This window comes from Oncorhynchus masou, chromosome 32, assembly GCF_036934945.1.
Source record: "Oncorhynchus masou masou isolate Uvic2021 chromosome 32, UVic_Omas_1.1, whole genome shotgun sequence".
NCBI classification, from domain to species: Eukaryota; Metazoa; Chordata; class Actinopteri; order Salmoniformes; family Salmonidae; genus Oncorhynchus; species Oncorhynchus masou.
In genome coordinates this window covers 20256900-20274671 of record NC_088243.1, presented here as the reverse complement: position 1 = coordinate 20274671, position 17772 = coordinate 20256900, and the positions used below count along the sequence as shown (strand labels likewise).

Here is a 17772-nt window from a genome sequence, read left to right as displayed (position 1 = left end):
CCATCTCTATCCGCTCCTCCTCTCATCTCATCTGGGTCTTCATCCAGATCCCCACATCAGATCATCCTATCCATGGATGTTTTCTGCTGGCTACTCAGCTCAGCTTGGTGCCATTATTTCAACTTCACCCAAGAACAGTTCAGGGAGAGTATCTTACAGGCTTACAGTGCATGTAATTAAGCGTAAGGTGCAGAGGTGAAAAGAGACAGGTAGAGGGAAGACGAGGTATTTGAACCCATTACCCTCGCGGCTACCCATCTATTCACCACCTGCTTCTCAGTTGGAGTGTTCTGGACATGGTCACGACTCAGATCAAAGCTGCCGTTGACCCTCGTTCCCCCAACACTGTTCAAAGCACAGGGTTCACAGAGGCTAGTAGTGATTTGAGGCAGCAGTTTTCTGGAACCCCCTCTCCTCGTCATTATCACCCACTGAGAGCTCCTTCCTCCCGGGCTCGAACACTTGCAGCGTGGTGTCAGTCTGTTCTGATCAGACCCACCAGACTGAGGGTTTGTAGCAGGGGGGCTGTGCTCTCCTGGGGAGATGAAAGATGGACTTAGGGAGGCCTGACTGCTCATTGGGCCTGGTGGAGGCCAGCTATACTGTATATACGCAGCCTGTTACTCTTGCCCTCTCCACGGCTCTCCACCATGCCGTCCGCTTAGCATATGGGCCCGCTGGTGGTTCTCTCCCCAGCAAAGCCTGATGGGATGCTGGGGCCTCCGGCTCCTCCACTGACGCGCGTCTATTGCTGGAGGCCTTGGACCACACAACAGCTACACATCACCCCATGCCCACACACACAGACACACATACGCATGCACCAACACACTCACACATATTCTCCTTTGTGAAACACAGGCAGGGGGAAGGGGACAGGTTCAACTGTCCTGGATGGTAACCTGCGATTCAGTGACCAGTAAACAACATGTCTAAGGAACCATGGGAAATCAGGTCGGTAGCTCGATAAGCTTTGTCACAGTGTCATGAGCTGCTTCAGCCTGTTTATTAATATGTATCTCATTCCATGCAGCGCTGGATTTATATTCCTTTACAATTAAAAAGGCCTGAGTGAACAGGCAAACAGGTTCACACATGCACCCATGCATGTACACATGTACACACTCGCGTACACACACACTCACGCTTGCACATAAACACATGCCTGCACGTCGGCCTGCACACACACACGCACGCACGCACGCACGCACGCACGCACGCACACACACACACACACACACACACACACACACACACACACACACACACACACACACACACACACACACACACACACACACACACACACACATGCTGTTACTCATGCTGAACAGTGTTGTTCCTCTCTTGTTATTGAAGTTTTTCAAGCATTGCTGCAGAGAAGAGGGAAGTGGTGCGAATGAAATAAGATATGGGTATACTGTCGACAATGTATTTTTAAAACTTTTTTACCCCCCAACTTACCATCACAAATAGCTGACAAGACAACAATTGTATATTTAAACTAGCAAATATGGAAAGAGAGATGGCGAGAGAGAGGTAAAAGAGAGTCTGTGACTCAGAGCGCCTTCCTTCCAGAACACTCCATTGTCTCCTTGTGATGAAAGTCTCTGAGGGAACAGGGCAGGGAGAGGCTGTTGCTGCTTTATACAGCACAGTGGCGGATGCTGCTGCCTGGCTCTTGGGGGAACAGCCTTTGCAGCATGCAGCGCTGGGTTTCAGCTCATGTTTCCTCTTTAAGATGGTGATTTATGTGAGATATTCTGTGGAAATGCTGCCACCGCCATTTATCGCTGAGAAAAGAAGTATTTTCATCCCTAAAGTCCTCACCTAAGTAAAGCTACGTCTTCAGCTGTTTGAAAATAGACAAAACATACATTGAGTGTATAAAACATTAGGAACACCTTCCTTATAGTGAGTTGCACCCCATTTTGCCCTAAGAACAGCCTCAATTTGTTGGGGCATGGACTTTACAAAGTGTTCCACAGAGATGCGCACCAATGTTGAATCGAATGCTTCCCACAGCTGTGTCAAGTTGGCTGGATGTTCCTTGGATGGTGAGCCATTCTTGATACTGGTGGACACACTCGGGAGCCTTGCCTTGCTCCCGAGTGGCGCAGTGGTCTAAGGCACTGCATCTCAGTGTAAGAAGCGTCACTACAGTCCCTGGTTCAAATCTAGGCTGTATCACATCCGGCTGTGATTTGGAGTCCCATAGGGTGGCGCACAATTGGCCCAGAAGTGTCAGGGTTTGGCCCGGGGTAGGCCATCATTGTAAATAAGAATTTCTTCTTAACTGGCTTGCCTATTTAATTGTTTTTTTTTAAATACAGATGGGAAGATGTTGATCATGAAAAACCCAACAATGTTGCAGTTCTTGTCACACTCAAACCGGTTCACCTGGCACCTACTACCATTCCCCGTTCAAAGGCACTTACATCTTTTGTCTGTCCTGTGTGGCTCAGTCGGTAGAGCATGGCGCTTGCAACGCCAAGCGTCGTGGGTTCGATTCCCGCTGGGGCCACCCATATGTAAAAGTAGTGGCCCCAGCCGACTTGTAAGTCGCTTTGGACAAAAGCGTCTGCTAAATGGGATATATTACTATTATATTTCCCATTCACCCTCTGATTGGCACACATACACAATCCATGTCTCAATTGGCTCTGTAAGCTGTCTCCTCCCCTTCATCTGTACTGATTGAAGTGTAATTAACAGGTGACATCAATAAGGGAGCATAGGTTCAATCTGTCCTGGAAAGAGCAGGTGTTCCTAATGTTTTGTACACTCAGTATATACTGTAGCGCTTTAGAAGCCATAAGCAGTGTAGAAGCAGCTTGAAGCTATGTTCACTTTGGAAATATTTTCTTAGCACCTCATACTATTCTACTTTGCAATGCAAGAAGATGTCAACGCCATGCAGAGAGACAATCAAAAATAGCAAATGCAAATGTTTCTCCAAACAAAACTGAAAGAAATGACTATGTAATTTGTTCGGGGAAAGAATGAATCAGACTTTTCTAGTCTTGCTCAGCAGCTTCATTATGTCTTGCTATGACTACAACAAAAGCCAAAGCCGGGAACAGTGCATATTGGTGAGAAAACATACCACCACAGGGCATGCATACAAATCATTTAGAATGTATTGTTTTGATAGGTATATTCATATTGGAGACATGGCGACTAGCTACTATCTCAATGTGCATGTGTGATTTTGTGTATGTTACTATGTGTACATCTGTGTATGTGCATGCTCACATGCACATGTTCTGTTTTGAGGCCAACCACTTTTATTACGATAAAAAAAGCATCCATACACTGTCCACCCCACTCTCTCTCTCTTTCTGAGTAGATAGAAAGAGAGAGAGCGAGAGAGAGAGGGAAACAGAGAAAGACAGAGAGAGACTGAAAGAGAAAGAGAGACAGACAGACAGGCAGACAGGCAGACAGACACATCAATATGTAAGTGGGCTGTTAGTACAGTATGAAGCCACCGTGTTGCCCTGATCCTTGTAACACCCTCCTCTATCACTCTTTCTCTGGGAAATTAACCACCTCTCTTCAGCACCCCCCCCCCCCCTCTTTCTGTCTCTTTGTGTCTGTCTGTCTTGCTCTGTCTCTCCATCACTCCCTCTCTTTTTCCTCTTGCTCTCCTTTCTGGGTAGCACTCACTGAGGGTTAATAGTATGACTGCAGTTTAACAGAAGCTACCATGCCAAATGTCAGACCAGAGTAGAGTAGAGCATGTATATGCTGGCCTGCACTCAGAGACTCTAGTCTGTACACAGCAGGGCTGCCAAGCTGAGATACTGTGAGAACCCTTTAGCACCCCGTCACCATGTGATTCCCTTCGAGGTATCTCTACTGCTCCACGGTTTTTAAGAGCATTTATTAGAAAGGTGACTATATTTGCATTGGCTTCTATATGTATTAACGGTTATGATAAGGTTTACGGTTAGGGGTTAGTGGATAGGGGTTAGGAGTTATGATAAAGTTTACAGTCAGGGGTTAGGGGTTAAGGGTTATGGGTTATGATAAGGTTTACAGTTAGTGGTTAGGGGTTATGATAAGGTTTACAGTTAGTGGTTAGGGGTTATGATAAGGTTTACAGTTAGTGGTTAGTGTCACGCCTTGGTCTTAGTATTTTGTGTTTTCGTTAATTAGTTGGTCAGGCCAGGGTGTGACATGGGTTTATGTTGTTGTATTTCGTGTTGGGGTTTTGTAGTTATTGGGATTGCGGCTGAGTAGGGGTGTTGCATAGGCTTGGCTGCCTGAGGCGGTTCTCAATCAGAGTCAGGTGATTCTCGTTGTCTCTGATTGGGAACCGTATTTAGGTAGCCTGGGTTTCACTGTGTATTTCGTGGATGATTGTTCCTGTCTCTGTGTAGTTTCACCAGATAGGCTGTAATTAGGTTTCACGTTCCGTTTTGTTGTTATTCATTTATATCAGTTATTTTATGTACCGCGATTCATTTGTTTCATTAAAAAACATGAGTAACCAACACGCTGCATTTCGGTCCGACTTTCTTTCGACAAACGAAGAACGCCATTACAGTTAGGGGTTATGATAAGGTTTACAGTTAGTGGTTAGGGGTTATGATAAGGTTTACAGTTAGTGGTTAGGGGTTATGATAAGGTTTACAGTTATGGGTTAGTGGTTAGGGGTTATGATAAGGTTTACAGTTAGTGGTTAGGGGTTATGATAAGGTTTACAGTTAGTGATTAGCAATTAGGGGTTAAGGGTTAGGGATTATGGGTTATGATAAGGTTTACAGTTAGTGGTTAGTGGTTAGCGGTTAGTGGTTATGGGTTAGGGGTTAGGATAAGGTTTACAGTTAGTGGTTAGGGGTTATGATAAGGTTTACAGTTAGGGGTTAGTGGTTAGGGGTTATGATAAGGTTTATAGTTATGGGTTAGTGGTTAGGGGTTATGATAAGGTTTACAGTTAGTAGTTAGGGGTTAGTGGTTAAGGGGCTATTAGGGGTTTCAGGTTATGCTTCGGTTACATTGAGGTTAGAGGTAAATATCCATAACACTTCGAAAATAAATGTATTGAGCAATTGGTGTGTGATGAAAACAATGTGGGTTATTCCAGGTTAAACATCAACATCTTCATGTGATTTGACTGTGGTTATTTTAGGGACCGTGACACAATAGCAGCCTAATTCCAGTTGACATTCATGTCAATGCTCTCACTGTCCTGAGGGCCAGCTGCCAAGCCACAGGGCTCGTTCATCCTTCTCCTCATCCCCCTTTTCTGTGTACACCAGACCACCTGCACGTGTGTTGACATATCTTAAACATTTAGGATCAGATTTTGAATGTGATGGAAACATCCCCTTTTAGAGGACTTAAAATATTCATGTTTGCGTTGTGTGTTAAATTTGATCAGTGTGAATTATAGAGGAGTGTTCATCTTTTGGCTATATGCATAATTCATCGGGTGGAGTGTCTTCCACACATCGCTCCCCCAATGCTCCCCCTGAAGTTTTGTTTGCCCTCCACTGCACAGTCAGTCAGCCAATTGTTTTATTGATGAACAGGATACAGAAACAGAACGGTACCTCTTGCACAACTTCACCTTGTCCTTAATATTGAGTGTGACTGTGTAGGTGAATATGATTATTAGTAACTAGCCATTGTTGCTTGTCTTTTGAGTGCTGTGCTGTGCTAGAGTTAATTTCATAAGCCATAGTTATTGTGGTCTTGCAATGCAGAATGCTCTTAATATGAACACTGTAGTTTAGTTAGAAGGCTGAAGGCAGGCATGCTGTAAAACAGAAGAGCATTTTTATTTTACACAGTTATGAAAGGTTATTGTCTGGCTGTGTAATAAATTGGAACTTGACCATTCTGAATACTACTTTTGTTCAGATGTTTCCTAGTTTAATATGAGATGGAAGTAATTGAAAGTAGGTAAAACATGCCTTTCAAATCTGCCTCAATCTGTGTTAAATAAAGGACCCTTTCAGACTATAAATTAGCATGAACTTCCTGAACTTTGGTTGAATGTAATAATAATGCAGTAATTGCATTGACACTCTTGTGGTTAATTGCACATTCGGGACAAACACATAATGTTCCATCATGAAAGAAAGGCGATAATGTTATGTTTTCAATTCTCCAGCATTTCCTATTCTGGATTCTGTAACACCCTATAATTTGCTTATACGTAAACAAACAACAAACATCCTGCTAGCAGAGCATTGCATTTGAGTATGTGACTTGCATACATAAAGAATACCCATCTTCGTTGAATAATCCTGCCTCCACTTGCATCAAGGACAAATCATACAATGTCATACTCCTCTCTCTTGCTCTCTCTCTCTCATCAATACAGTGCCTTGCGAAAGTATTCACCCCCCTTGGCATTTTTCCTATTTTGTTGCCTTACAACCTGGAATTAAAGTAAATTTTGGGGAGGTTTGTATCATTTGATTTACACAACATGCCTACCACTTTGAAGATGCAAAATATTTTTTTTGTGAAACAAACAAGACATAGACAAATAAACTGAAAACTTGAGCGTGCATAACTATTCACCCCCTCAAAGTCAAATATCTGGAAGACAAAAACAGGTTTCCCCCATGATTATCCTTGTATTTAGCGCCATCCATCATTCCTTCAATTCTGACCAGTGTCCCAGTCCCTGCTGATGAAAAAAATCCCCACAGCATGATGCTGCCACCACCATGCTTCACTGTGGAGATAGTGTTCTCGGGGTGAAGAGAGGTGTTGGGTTTGTGCCAGACATAGCTTTTTCCTTGATGGCCAAAAAGCTCAAATTTAGTTTCATCTGACCAGAGTACCTTCTTCCATGTGTTTGGGGAGTCTCCCACATTATTTTTGGCAAAAACCAAATGTTTGCTTATTTTCTTCATTAAGCAATGTTTTTTTACTGGCCACTCTTCTGTAAAGCCCAGTTCTGTGGAGTGTACTTCTTAAAATGGTCCTTTGGACAGATACTCCAATCTACGCTGCGGAGCTTTGCAGCTCCTTCAGGGTTTTCTTTGGTCTCTTTGTTGCCTCTCTGATTAATGCCCTCCTTGCCTGGTTTGTGAGTTTTGGTGGGCGGCCCTCTCTTGGCAGGTTTGTTGTGGTGCCATATTCTTTCCATTTTTTAATAATGGATTTAATGGTGCTCCGTGGGAGTTCAAAGTTTCGGATATTTTTTTATATCCCAACCCTGATCTGTACTTCTCCACAACTTTGTCCCTGACCTGTTTGGAGAGCTCCTTAGTCTTCATGGTGCCTCTTGCTTGGTGGTGACCTTTGCTTAGTGGTGTTGCAGACTCTGGGGCCTTTTAGAACAGTTGTGTATATATACTGAGATCATGTGACAGATCACGTGACACCTAGATTGCACACAGGTGGACTTTATTTAACTAATTATGGGAATTCTGAAGGTAATTGGTTGCACCAAATCGTATTTAGAGGCTTCATAGCAAAGGGGGTGAATACATATGTCGGCACCACTTTTCCATTTCCATTTTTTTCCATTTCACTTCACCAATTTGGACTATTTTGTGTATGTCCATTACATGAAATCCAAATAAAAATCCATTTAAATTGCAGGTTGTAATGCAACAAAATAGGAAAAACGCCAAGGGGGGTGAATACTTTTGCAAGGTGCTGTATCTAGTAGATGTCATGAACATGTTACAATACTGTTTGTGTGTCCAAGAATGATCTTGGCATACTCCTCAACGTTGATCGGGGAGTCATAGTGTGCTCAGCTCAACTACCTCATTACAACTGCTATACTAGCAATCATTCCTGGCTGTATCGCTGGCTATATGCCACACAGTCTCCTCAGTTTGAAAATAGTCCTGGTTGGTTTCCAGTGACACAGTTACGAGGCTGTGTCCTAAATGGAACTCTGTTCCTTATATTGTGCACTATTTTTGGCCAGAGCCCTACAAGCCTTGGTCAAAAGTAGTGCCTAAATAGGGAAAATGATGCTATTTGGGACTTACAGAGCAAACAGGAGTGTATGTACTGTGTCTCTGCAGGGAGTCAGGCCATTAGTCTCAAAGTTCCTACTTTAACTGCTATTCTCATATCTGATTTTATGGGGAATCATCAAACAGTGCTTTTTTAAGGTTCTCTGCAGTCTCTCTGTGTATCAATGCTATTTTTAAACCACCACTCGTGGCTGTCACTGAGAGATTGCATTAAGGTTTTAGCCTCAGTAAAAACAGCTTCTAATTTATATGCATGGGTATATTTGCATAGTTGTGACATTCTTTGTTTTCAATCCAAAGCATGTAGAAAATGTGTTGATTGATGGGCCATTCCCCTACTGTACATATTCCCTGTCTTTCTTAGACTTGTGATTTAGCTAGAGGATTTAGATGATATTGTATTGATATTGTAGGTCCTTGTTCATGGATATTGAATTATGAAAGCAAGCTAAACCTTAAACGGCACATTCCGTTTGTCCTGGCATTCCAGCATGGCCAGAGGTGAAATAAGTATTAAATTGTCATACTTCAGTAAAAGTAAAGATACCTTAATATAAAATGACTCAATTAAAAGTGAAAGTAACCCAGTAAAAAATGACTTGAGTAAAAGTCTAAACGTATCAGATTTTAAATGTACTTAAGTACAGTGGTGGAAAAGGTACTCAATTGTCATAATTGAGTAAAAGTACAAAGTAAAAGTACATTCTACACATCAAATTCCTTATATTTATCAAACAAGATGGCACAATTTCCTTTTTTTTGACAGCCATGTTTAGTGATTCCACCAGATCAGAGGCAGTAGGGATGACCAGGGACATTTTCTTGATAAGTATGTGAATTGGAATTTTCCCTTTACTGCTAAGCATTCAAATTGTAACTAGTTATTTTGGGTGTCAGGGAAAATGTATGGCGTAAAAATCACATAATTTTCTTTAGGAATGTAGTGAAGTAAAAGTAAAAGTAGTCAAAAGTATAAATTCTAAAGTAAAGTACAGTTACTCCAAAAAACTACTTAAGTAGTAGTACTTTAAAGTATTTTTACTTAAGTACTTTACACCACTGACCATGGCAATTCACTTCCTTAAGCATCACATGTTAACCATGATGCATCACGTCTTGTATATTGTTGTGAAGGCCCTTATCCAGGCTTGTGAATCAGATCTACCGAGCTATGAATCAAATATTTAATGTTCCACTGCAGATCTGTATATGCAATACAGACTGCAGAGGGAGAGGGAGAGAGGGAGAGCGCACTCTCTCCCTTATGATCTCCTATTTCTCTCCTCCTCCTTTTCCCTCCCTCATCCTCGTTCTTTCTAGTCCCTCATGCACACACAAACAACAGTATGTATAGCCTGGAAAGGAAAATCGATGGTAAAGAATTACAGTGTGGTAATGAACATGATCCTGCTGTCTGCTCTGTGAGTGGGCAGCAGTGTTGCTTTCATTACCCTGTGGTGGTATGACCTTCCTGTGTGCTCTGGAGACAAAACTACAAAATTAGAAAATCACACAGGCTGCCATGCAAGTTCACTGGACATGCATGTCATGTGATTCACTGTGTCCCCGATAGCACCATATTTCCTATACAGTGCACTATGGACCCTGGTTAAAAGTATTTCACTATATAGGGAATAGGGACAGTAGGGTGCTATTTTGGATGCAGATATTGGCTCTTTACCTACATTTAGTAGCCTGTCATGTGACGAGTACCTCTTCTCCTTCATAAAAATGACATAATGTATCATCCCAGATCATGTGATAGGCTAAATGAGGCCTTTTCCAAATGTGAGGTAATCATATGTTCATACATCATACAGGCCTGTGGTTTTGGCATGTGTCAGTGTCAAGTATGGTCTGGCTGACTATGATGATAGACCGTTAAGTTGACATGATCCCATTCACTCTATGGCACGAAATTAAATTCTCCTGTCAGAATTTTTCACACCTCATCACATTGACTTTATTTAATTTGCCCATCATCCTTCCTTTGTAGCTAGGCAGACAGCAGCCAGATAAGCAGGCAACCAGGCAGCCAGTCAGGCAGCCAAGCAGGCAACCAGGTAGCCAGTCAGGCAGCCATGCAGGCAGCCATGCAGGCAGCCAGGTATCCAGGCAGCCAGCCAGGTAGCCAGGCAGGCAGCCAGCCAGGCTGAGAGAGTAGCGAGACACTTATCTTGTCATTCCATACTTTCCTCAGTGTAATTACGGCGGTGATACCTTCCCGCATATCAAGGTCATGTGCTAGATGTGTCTGCTGCAGTCCACAGAACAGGCTTAAGCAAGATGAAACAGCTCCTCTGTTCGGCAACCCCACACACTTCTAATGCTGAGTGAGTGACCCCAACACAGGGATAACATTACTCACTCTGGGGGTAGAGAGCAGAGCAGCAGGGGATGTGTTTAAAAGTAAACAGCTCTGTTCGGAACTATAGTGTATGGACAGGCTAGTGATTCATGTAAACACACATTTCTTCTTTCTGTTCGAATATTTAGCCAGTTTATAGTTGTACTGATGTTATTTAACCAGTTTATAGTTGTACTGATGTTGTTTAACCAGTTTATAGTTGTACCAACGTTATTTAACCAGTTTATAGTTGTACTGATGTTATTTAACCAGTTTATAGTTGTACTGACGTTATTTAACCAGTTTATAGTTGTACTGACGTTATTTAACCAGTTTATAGTTGTACTGACGTTATTTAACCAGTTTATAGTTGTACTGACGTTATTTAACCAGTTTATAGTTGTACTGGCGTTATTTAACCAGTTTATAGTTGTACTGACATTATTTAACCAGTTTATAGTTGTACTGATGTTATTTAACCAGTTTATAGTTGTACTGACGTTATTTAACCAGTTTATAGTTGTACTGACGTTATTTAGCCAGTTTATAGTTGTACTGACGTTATTTAACCAGTTTATAGTTGTACCGACGTTATCTAACCAGTTTATAGTTGTACTGACGTTATTTAGCCAGTTTATAGTTGTACTGACGTTATTTAACCAGTTTATAGTTGTACTGACGTTATTTAACCAGTTTATAGTTGTACTGACGTTATTTAACCAGTTTATAGTTGTACTGACGTTATTTAACCCATTTTTTGTTGTATTGACATCATTTCAACCAGTTTATAGATGTACTAATGTCATTTCAACCACTTTCTAGTTGTACTGATGTAATTTCTAGTTGTACTGATGTACTTTCAACAATTTGTACTGACCTCAATCAATTTCTAGTTATACTGGTGTCATTTCAACAAGTTTTGACTCCTGGGTATTGTCCTACTAAATGGACACATTATACAAATGGATGTTCAAGACTGAGGTGAAATATAACTAAGTATCAGAGCATCTTTGACTCAGGCTGTCAGTGTCACTGCTGGTGTCATGAAATGAATGAAATAATCCAGCTCAGATGATAAATTATCTATTTTTCTCTCCCTCTCTCTGTCTTATGTTGCAGGTGTTTGAACCTGACTTACAATGGAAAAACTGCTGGTCTGTCTGTTGGTTATCGGAATAGCAGTGAAGGCCCAGATCTGTCCGAAGCGCTGTGTCTGTCAAATACTATCTCCCAACCTCGCAACCCTCTGTGCCAAAAAAGGGCTCCTCTTTGCCCCCCCGAACATTGACAGGCACACTGTGGAGCTGCGGCTGGCCGACAACTTTGTCACCAGCATCAAAAGGAAAGACTTTGCCAACATGACCAGGCTGCAGGACCTTACCCTGTCCAGGAATACCATTAGCTTCATCACGCCGCATGCATTTGCTGACCTGGAGAACCTCCGCGCCTTGCACCTGAACAGCAACCGTCTAACCCGGATAGCCAATGACACCTTCAGCGGCATGTCCAAACTGCACCACCTCATCCTCAACAACAACCAGCTGACTTTGATCCACCTGGGGGCCTTCAATGACCTGCTGGCCCTGGAGGAGCTGGACCTGTCCTACAACAACCTGGAGTCCATCCCCTGGGAAGCTATCCAGAGGATGACCAGCCTTGCCACCCTCAGCCTTGACCACAACATGATCGACTACATTCCTGAGGGGACCTTCTCTCTTCTCCAAAAGCTCAACCGCTTGGACGTGACCTCTAATAAGTTACAGAAACTCCCTCCTGATCCTCTGTTCCAGCGGGCCCAGGTTTTGGCCACGTCTGGGATCATGAACTCTCCCTCGTTCGCGCTGAGCTTTGGTGGGAACCCACTGCACTGCAACTGTGAGCTGCTGTGGCTGAGGCGCCTGAGCCGAGAGGATGATCTGGAGACATGCGCCTCACCGCAGCATCTCTCCGGACGCTACTTCTGGTCTATACCTGAGGAGGAGTTCCTGTGTGAACCTCCTCTCATCACCCGGCATTCCCATGAGATGCGGGTGCTGGAAGGCCAGAGGGTGGTCTTGAGGTGCAAGGCCCGGGGGGACCCTGAGCCTGCCATACACTGGATCTCCCCAGAGGGGAAGCTGGTGGCAAACTCCTCCCGAACGCTTGTGTACACCAACGGCAGCCTGGATATTCTGATCAGCACAGTGAAGGACACAGGATCCTTCACCTGCATCTCGTCCAACCCGGCAGGTGAGGCACATCAGACTGTGGAGCTGCTGATTATCAAACTCCCACACATCTCCAACAGCACCAACAACATCCAGGAGCCTGACCCTGGCTCCTCGGACATCTCCACATCCACCAGGGCTGGGGCCAACGGCAGCAACCACACTGGAGACACCAAAACTAGCACAGATAAACGGGTGGTCATCGCCGAGGCCACGTCCTCCACTGCGCTGATCAAGTTCAACTTCCAGAGGAATATACCTGGGATCCGGATGTTCCAGATTCAGTACAATGGCAGTTATGATGACTCTCTCGTTTACAGGTAGGTTCCGTTCAATCCCCTCTTGGTAATTTTATTGACCGGATTTGTGTATGAAATTCGTGGTGATTTCATTTCAATCAAGTGCACTTATAGTATTGGTTCAGAGATGTTTTCATGGAGATTCATCTGTGCATAATATATATTTTTTCTCAATCACATTCACACACCATGCAAACCCAAAATGTTTTTTATAGGCTTTCAACATCTTTAAAATCAACCAATATTCAATTGCAATTACGGTAGCCAAAATCTGAGATTTAAAGCTGTTTAGCTAGTAGCTCATGCTAGATTTGTGGGATTGTAATCTATTACATTTGATGTTAGGCTGTTGTACAGTGAGCGATTGTATTTGCACAACAGAATTGAGTAAACATACAAATATTTTCAAAAAATACATGAGAGTGGAATTACAAAAACCAAATCCCAATGTTATTACATCTGTTTTAGATCCTTTGTAATCCTTGAAAATTAATTAGTAAAACCCCTGCAAAGCAAAACTCACATCCCCGCATTGGCTCAGAGCAGGCGGGCTGTGTGGCAGTGGGATCAAAGAAAGACAGCAGTCTCTCAGTCATGATTTCATATAGATTAAGATGAGCTGAACTCTGCATCGTGAAGCAGCACATAACCAGCCTGTTTTCTCTGTGATGTAAATAGGATATTATTGAATTTTGAAGGTCCTCAGTAAAATGGCTATTTCAGTCTCAACAACTACAACTAACTGGAATTGCAATGGGCACATGCAGTACATGGATTTATGTAGTTGGAGAATTCCAATGGGCAGGAAGAAACCATCTGCGGTTCATTAACAAATACATCTGTCACTTTTTTATGTTGATCTAATAGGGAAGGATCCATCCCTTTGCTCTCTTTGCCTGTAGAGGCATGAATGGAAACCAGTCCTATATCTTTTGAGCATAGGGCGTGTAATGGCCACCTGCAGCATCTATCCTCAGAGAGTTGGGAGTGGCAACACCAGGCTTCTTTTTAAAGGGTTTCTAACATTAGCGTATCTTCAGGTTCTGCATTGAACCTCATTTTCCACTAACATAGTCTTAAAAATAACTTATTTAAAGCTTCACACAACTACAACATCAAATGTTTCCCTCTCACTAGTACTGAGTTTGTGTTCTTGTGTGTATATGAAGGATCACATTGACCTTTTGAATAGCATGTCTCCTGTCTATATATCCCACAAGCACAGGCCATTTCGGTTTTACTACAGTTTTCTCTATAGTTATTTCCAGGGGCACAACTTTCACTGGAGACAGGGAGGACATGTCCCCCCCACATTCTGAAATTGAATTTTTGTCCCCCCAAGTTTTAGAATTGGAATATGATACAAAATGAGGCAACGGTATGATTTAGGACCATGCGGACACCTCCGAGCAGTTCGGTAGGCTATTTGGAGTGTTTAACTTACTGGATGAAAAAATTATAATTATGCCCCCCCCACTTCTAAAACCAAAGTTGCTCCTCTGGTTGTTTCACCTGCACACAGTCATTTTCCTTTCAAGCATATTTATTACTCAATGGGGGGGTGATTAAAAAATGTGGGCATCAAGCAAATTGTACAGCAAGCTTTTATGTGCACACAAATCAGGAGAATGAGCCTCTTTTAAAGCACTCTAACTTGGGCCATTTTAGCCAGTAAAAAGTCCTGTGGGGCAGGTAATACCTGGCTCCGATGTGCTTAAGGCATAAAAGAAACAGCTTCATTCAAATTAAATGGTCCCAATTTCCTTGTTATTGTCCAATAAACACACCCAGGCTAACATAGCAATTTTGTTAAAATTATGTCTCGTCTGTGTCTCATGTGATTTTAAATATTTTTAAACTAAAATAAGAAAAACTTTCCATTAGCTGTAGATTTCGATGACATGGCTGGATGGAGATGTGCTGTGCACATTGCCCGATGACTGTTGGTTGATGTCAAGGATGTCAACCTGCATGTGAAGTCAGCCTACATTATCTTGGTTTGACAACCTCAGGCTCAGCAAATGTTAATAGTAAATGAATCAGTGGAAGTGTTGTTTACTTTTTGGGTGCCATTGTTTTTATCTTTTACATTTTAATAGCTGCACAGTAATTTTCTTGACAATGTACCATACTCTACTGGTAGAGAGCCACGTTACGTGCCTGCCATAAGCTAAGCCTTCTGTATGAAAGGATTCAATTACTTGAATTTCTTTGGCAATGCAGTCAGTTCCATGTGGTTTTGACCATCGCAAAATCATAAACAACAAAGAAAGGGAAAATAAATACAGTATTTACTGGTTATTCTGTGACTGTCACAGTTTGAAAGATCGATAAAGCTAAGCATTTTTAAATGACAATGACAATCTCTGCCAAGTAATGTTGTTGTAACTCATTTTTGTATAGTGATGAATATGTATACACTCGCTACTGTAAGTCATTCTGGATAAGAGCGTCTGCTAAATGACTAAAATGTAAATGTAAAAATGGATATCTCTTCACTCGAAAAAGACCATGACTGGCTTAGTCTTTCCATTTGTCAGCCATTTCTAGAATGTATCAATGTGTTAACTGTTCAGAATTTTATGGCAGTTATTTAAGAACATTAAATTCTCCAAATATTTGTCAGAAGATGGTTAAAAAAGAGGGAAGGAATGGACAGGCCTGAGAGCGTTGTTCATTAAATGAGTCCTTGCTGGTTCTTAGAGTGAACAGTCCTAGGCAGACATAGCGAGGCCAACTTTAATAAGAGAGATAATAACACAGCTAGCCACCAATAAATGCTGCTTTCTTGGCCACTTTCTTCCAAATAAAAAAACACCACAATGGCAAAGACAACATTAGAGGTCAAACAATATTCAGGAATATAAATAACATTAGCATTCACCTAGTCAATGTATGCTGTCTAATGTTATACAGGAATATTGCACACACAATGCTGTAACATCTTGAGGTTGTTTATGTTGTCTTTGAACATTTTATGTTTCATTGCTCTCCAAAAATATATTCATTTTTATTAGCCTTGTAGTTTTGGGATAATGAGATATTATATAACAATATTTATCAAATGCAGCAACTAGCATTGTTTTAAGACTATATGAAATTGCTTGCCAGAAACAGAAGTACATTTTAACAATTGGTAAGAAAAGAGTATGCATTAATGACATGAATTGTCTTTATAACACATTTCATTTAAATCCACATTGACATATCTTTCCTTTGTCCTTCTCTCCTCTCAGAATGATTCCCCCCACAAGCAAAAACTTCCTAGTCAACAACCTGGCTGCTGGGACGTCATACGACCTGTGTGTTCTGGCCATCTATGACGACGGTATCACCTCACTCACCGCCACCCGCGTGGTGGGCTGTGTCCAGTTCACCACCGAGTCTGAGTACCTGCGCTGTCACTTCATGCAGTCCCAGTTCCTGGGAGGCACCATGATCATCATCATCGGTGGCATCATCGTGGCCTCTGTCCTCGTCTTCATCATCATCCTCATGATTCGCTACAAGGTCTGCAACACCACTAACTCGGGCAAAGGCACCCTTGTCACCAACGTCCACTCACAGACCAACGGGGCGCAGTCTCAGGGGTGCACTGTCACACCCTCTGTGTCCAAGCAGGCCATGGGAGGGTCAGACGGAGGGGGTGGAGGATGTCTAAAGGCTGTTGGCCACGCGTCAGACACGCTAACGCACTCGTCCGAGACCTCTCTCCCAGACTGTTCTACTGCTACGTCCCAGGTGACCCAAAGCTGGAACACACCTGGATCCTCAGGGTCTCTGAAGCCAAAGCGCAAGCCTGCACCAAAGCCCTACGCTGCTGCTGCCACCCCTGAGCCCAATATAGAGGCCCTCCCCAACGCTGAGACCCAGAATACCAACCGCAACAACTCCACGGCTCTGGAGCAGCCGTGCGCCCCAGTATTCCACTCCACCCTACCCTTTTCGAGTGTCAAGGACACCCCCATATTGAGACGTGCACACCCCAGACCCTCTTCCAAGTACCTGACCTTACCGGTGGAAGGGGTGAGGGCCAAACGTAGGTACTCTCTAAACGAGGACTCGTCCAAGCACCACTGCTATGTTGGGACAACACAATTTGGGAATATGTGGTCTAATCGGAGTATGTCCATGAACGAGATTGTACTTCAACAGGAAGATATAGACAGTGTGAAGGCCACCTTTTCCAGTTCAGAGTGGATTCTAGAAAGCACTGTGTGACGTGTGTGTGTGTGTGTGTGTGTGTGTGTGTGTGTGTGTGTGTGTGTGTGTGTGTGTGTGTGTGTGTGTGTGTGTGTGTGTGTGTGTGTGTGTGTGTGTGTGTGTGTGTGTGTGTGTGTGTGTGTGAGAGTTGGGAAATCTGTTTTTGAACCATTTTCTTTTTTTTCTCCTCGGGTTTCAGTTTACTTTTATTTTCAAAGACCAACAATAAAATGGATGCTTGCCTTGTAGGAATCAGAATTGCATCCCTGCTTTCCTCCGATGGAGAAAATCTCCAGGAGGGCTCGGAGCCCAGAGCTCAGCAGTGTTTTCATACCCATACAACAAAGAAACGAAAAAGGAAAACATTGAGAAAAAGAAAACCAACATACCTGTCCACTTATACATTACATAGTCCCACTGTTAAAGTTGTGGCAAGAGAAAAGCATTGGTGCCTTACCTTTGCATAACAGTTGTCCTTTTGCCAGGAGTACCAACAGGAATTCAGCTGTCCCTGAAACAGGATGTGGGATCGAGAGGAACAAGAGCGATTTCACAAAAAGCCTTTCTATTACAAGGAAATAACATTTCCTGCATATAGAGACAATACAAAAAAAACTATCAAAGACTTGTTACTTGGCCTCTTCTTAAATTGATATTTTTTCAAGACAAATTCAAGCTTTCTTTTCAATGACATTGATATTGCCTTTGTTTAAAGGCACAAAAAAACTGTACATAGAAACAACATCTGCTGTGTT

The 17772-nt window shown here is 42.7% G+C and overlaps 1 protein-coding gene across 1 annotated transcript in view; it reads left to right on the top strand.

The window, feature by feature from the left end:
- lrfn5a (leucine rich repeat and fibronectin type III domain containing 5a) overlaps positions 1-17075 on the top strand; it is a 43841-nt gene extending 26766 nt beyond the window's left edge. Inside the window, exons 2-3 of the mRNA XM_064955601.1 lie at positions 11428-12835; positions 16051-17075. Of these exons, the coding sequence (XP_064811673.1) occupies positions 11448-12835; positions 16051-17035 (2373 nt within the window). The 5' untranslated portion in view covers positions 11428-11447 and the 3' untranslated portion in view covers positions 17036-17075. The remainder of the gene's footprint in view (positions 1-11427; positions 12836-16050) is intronic.
- Positions 17076-17772: the final 697 nt, after the last annotated feature.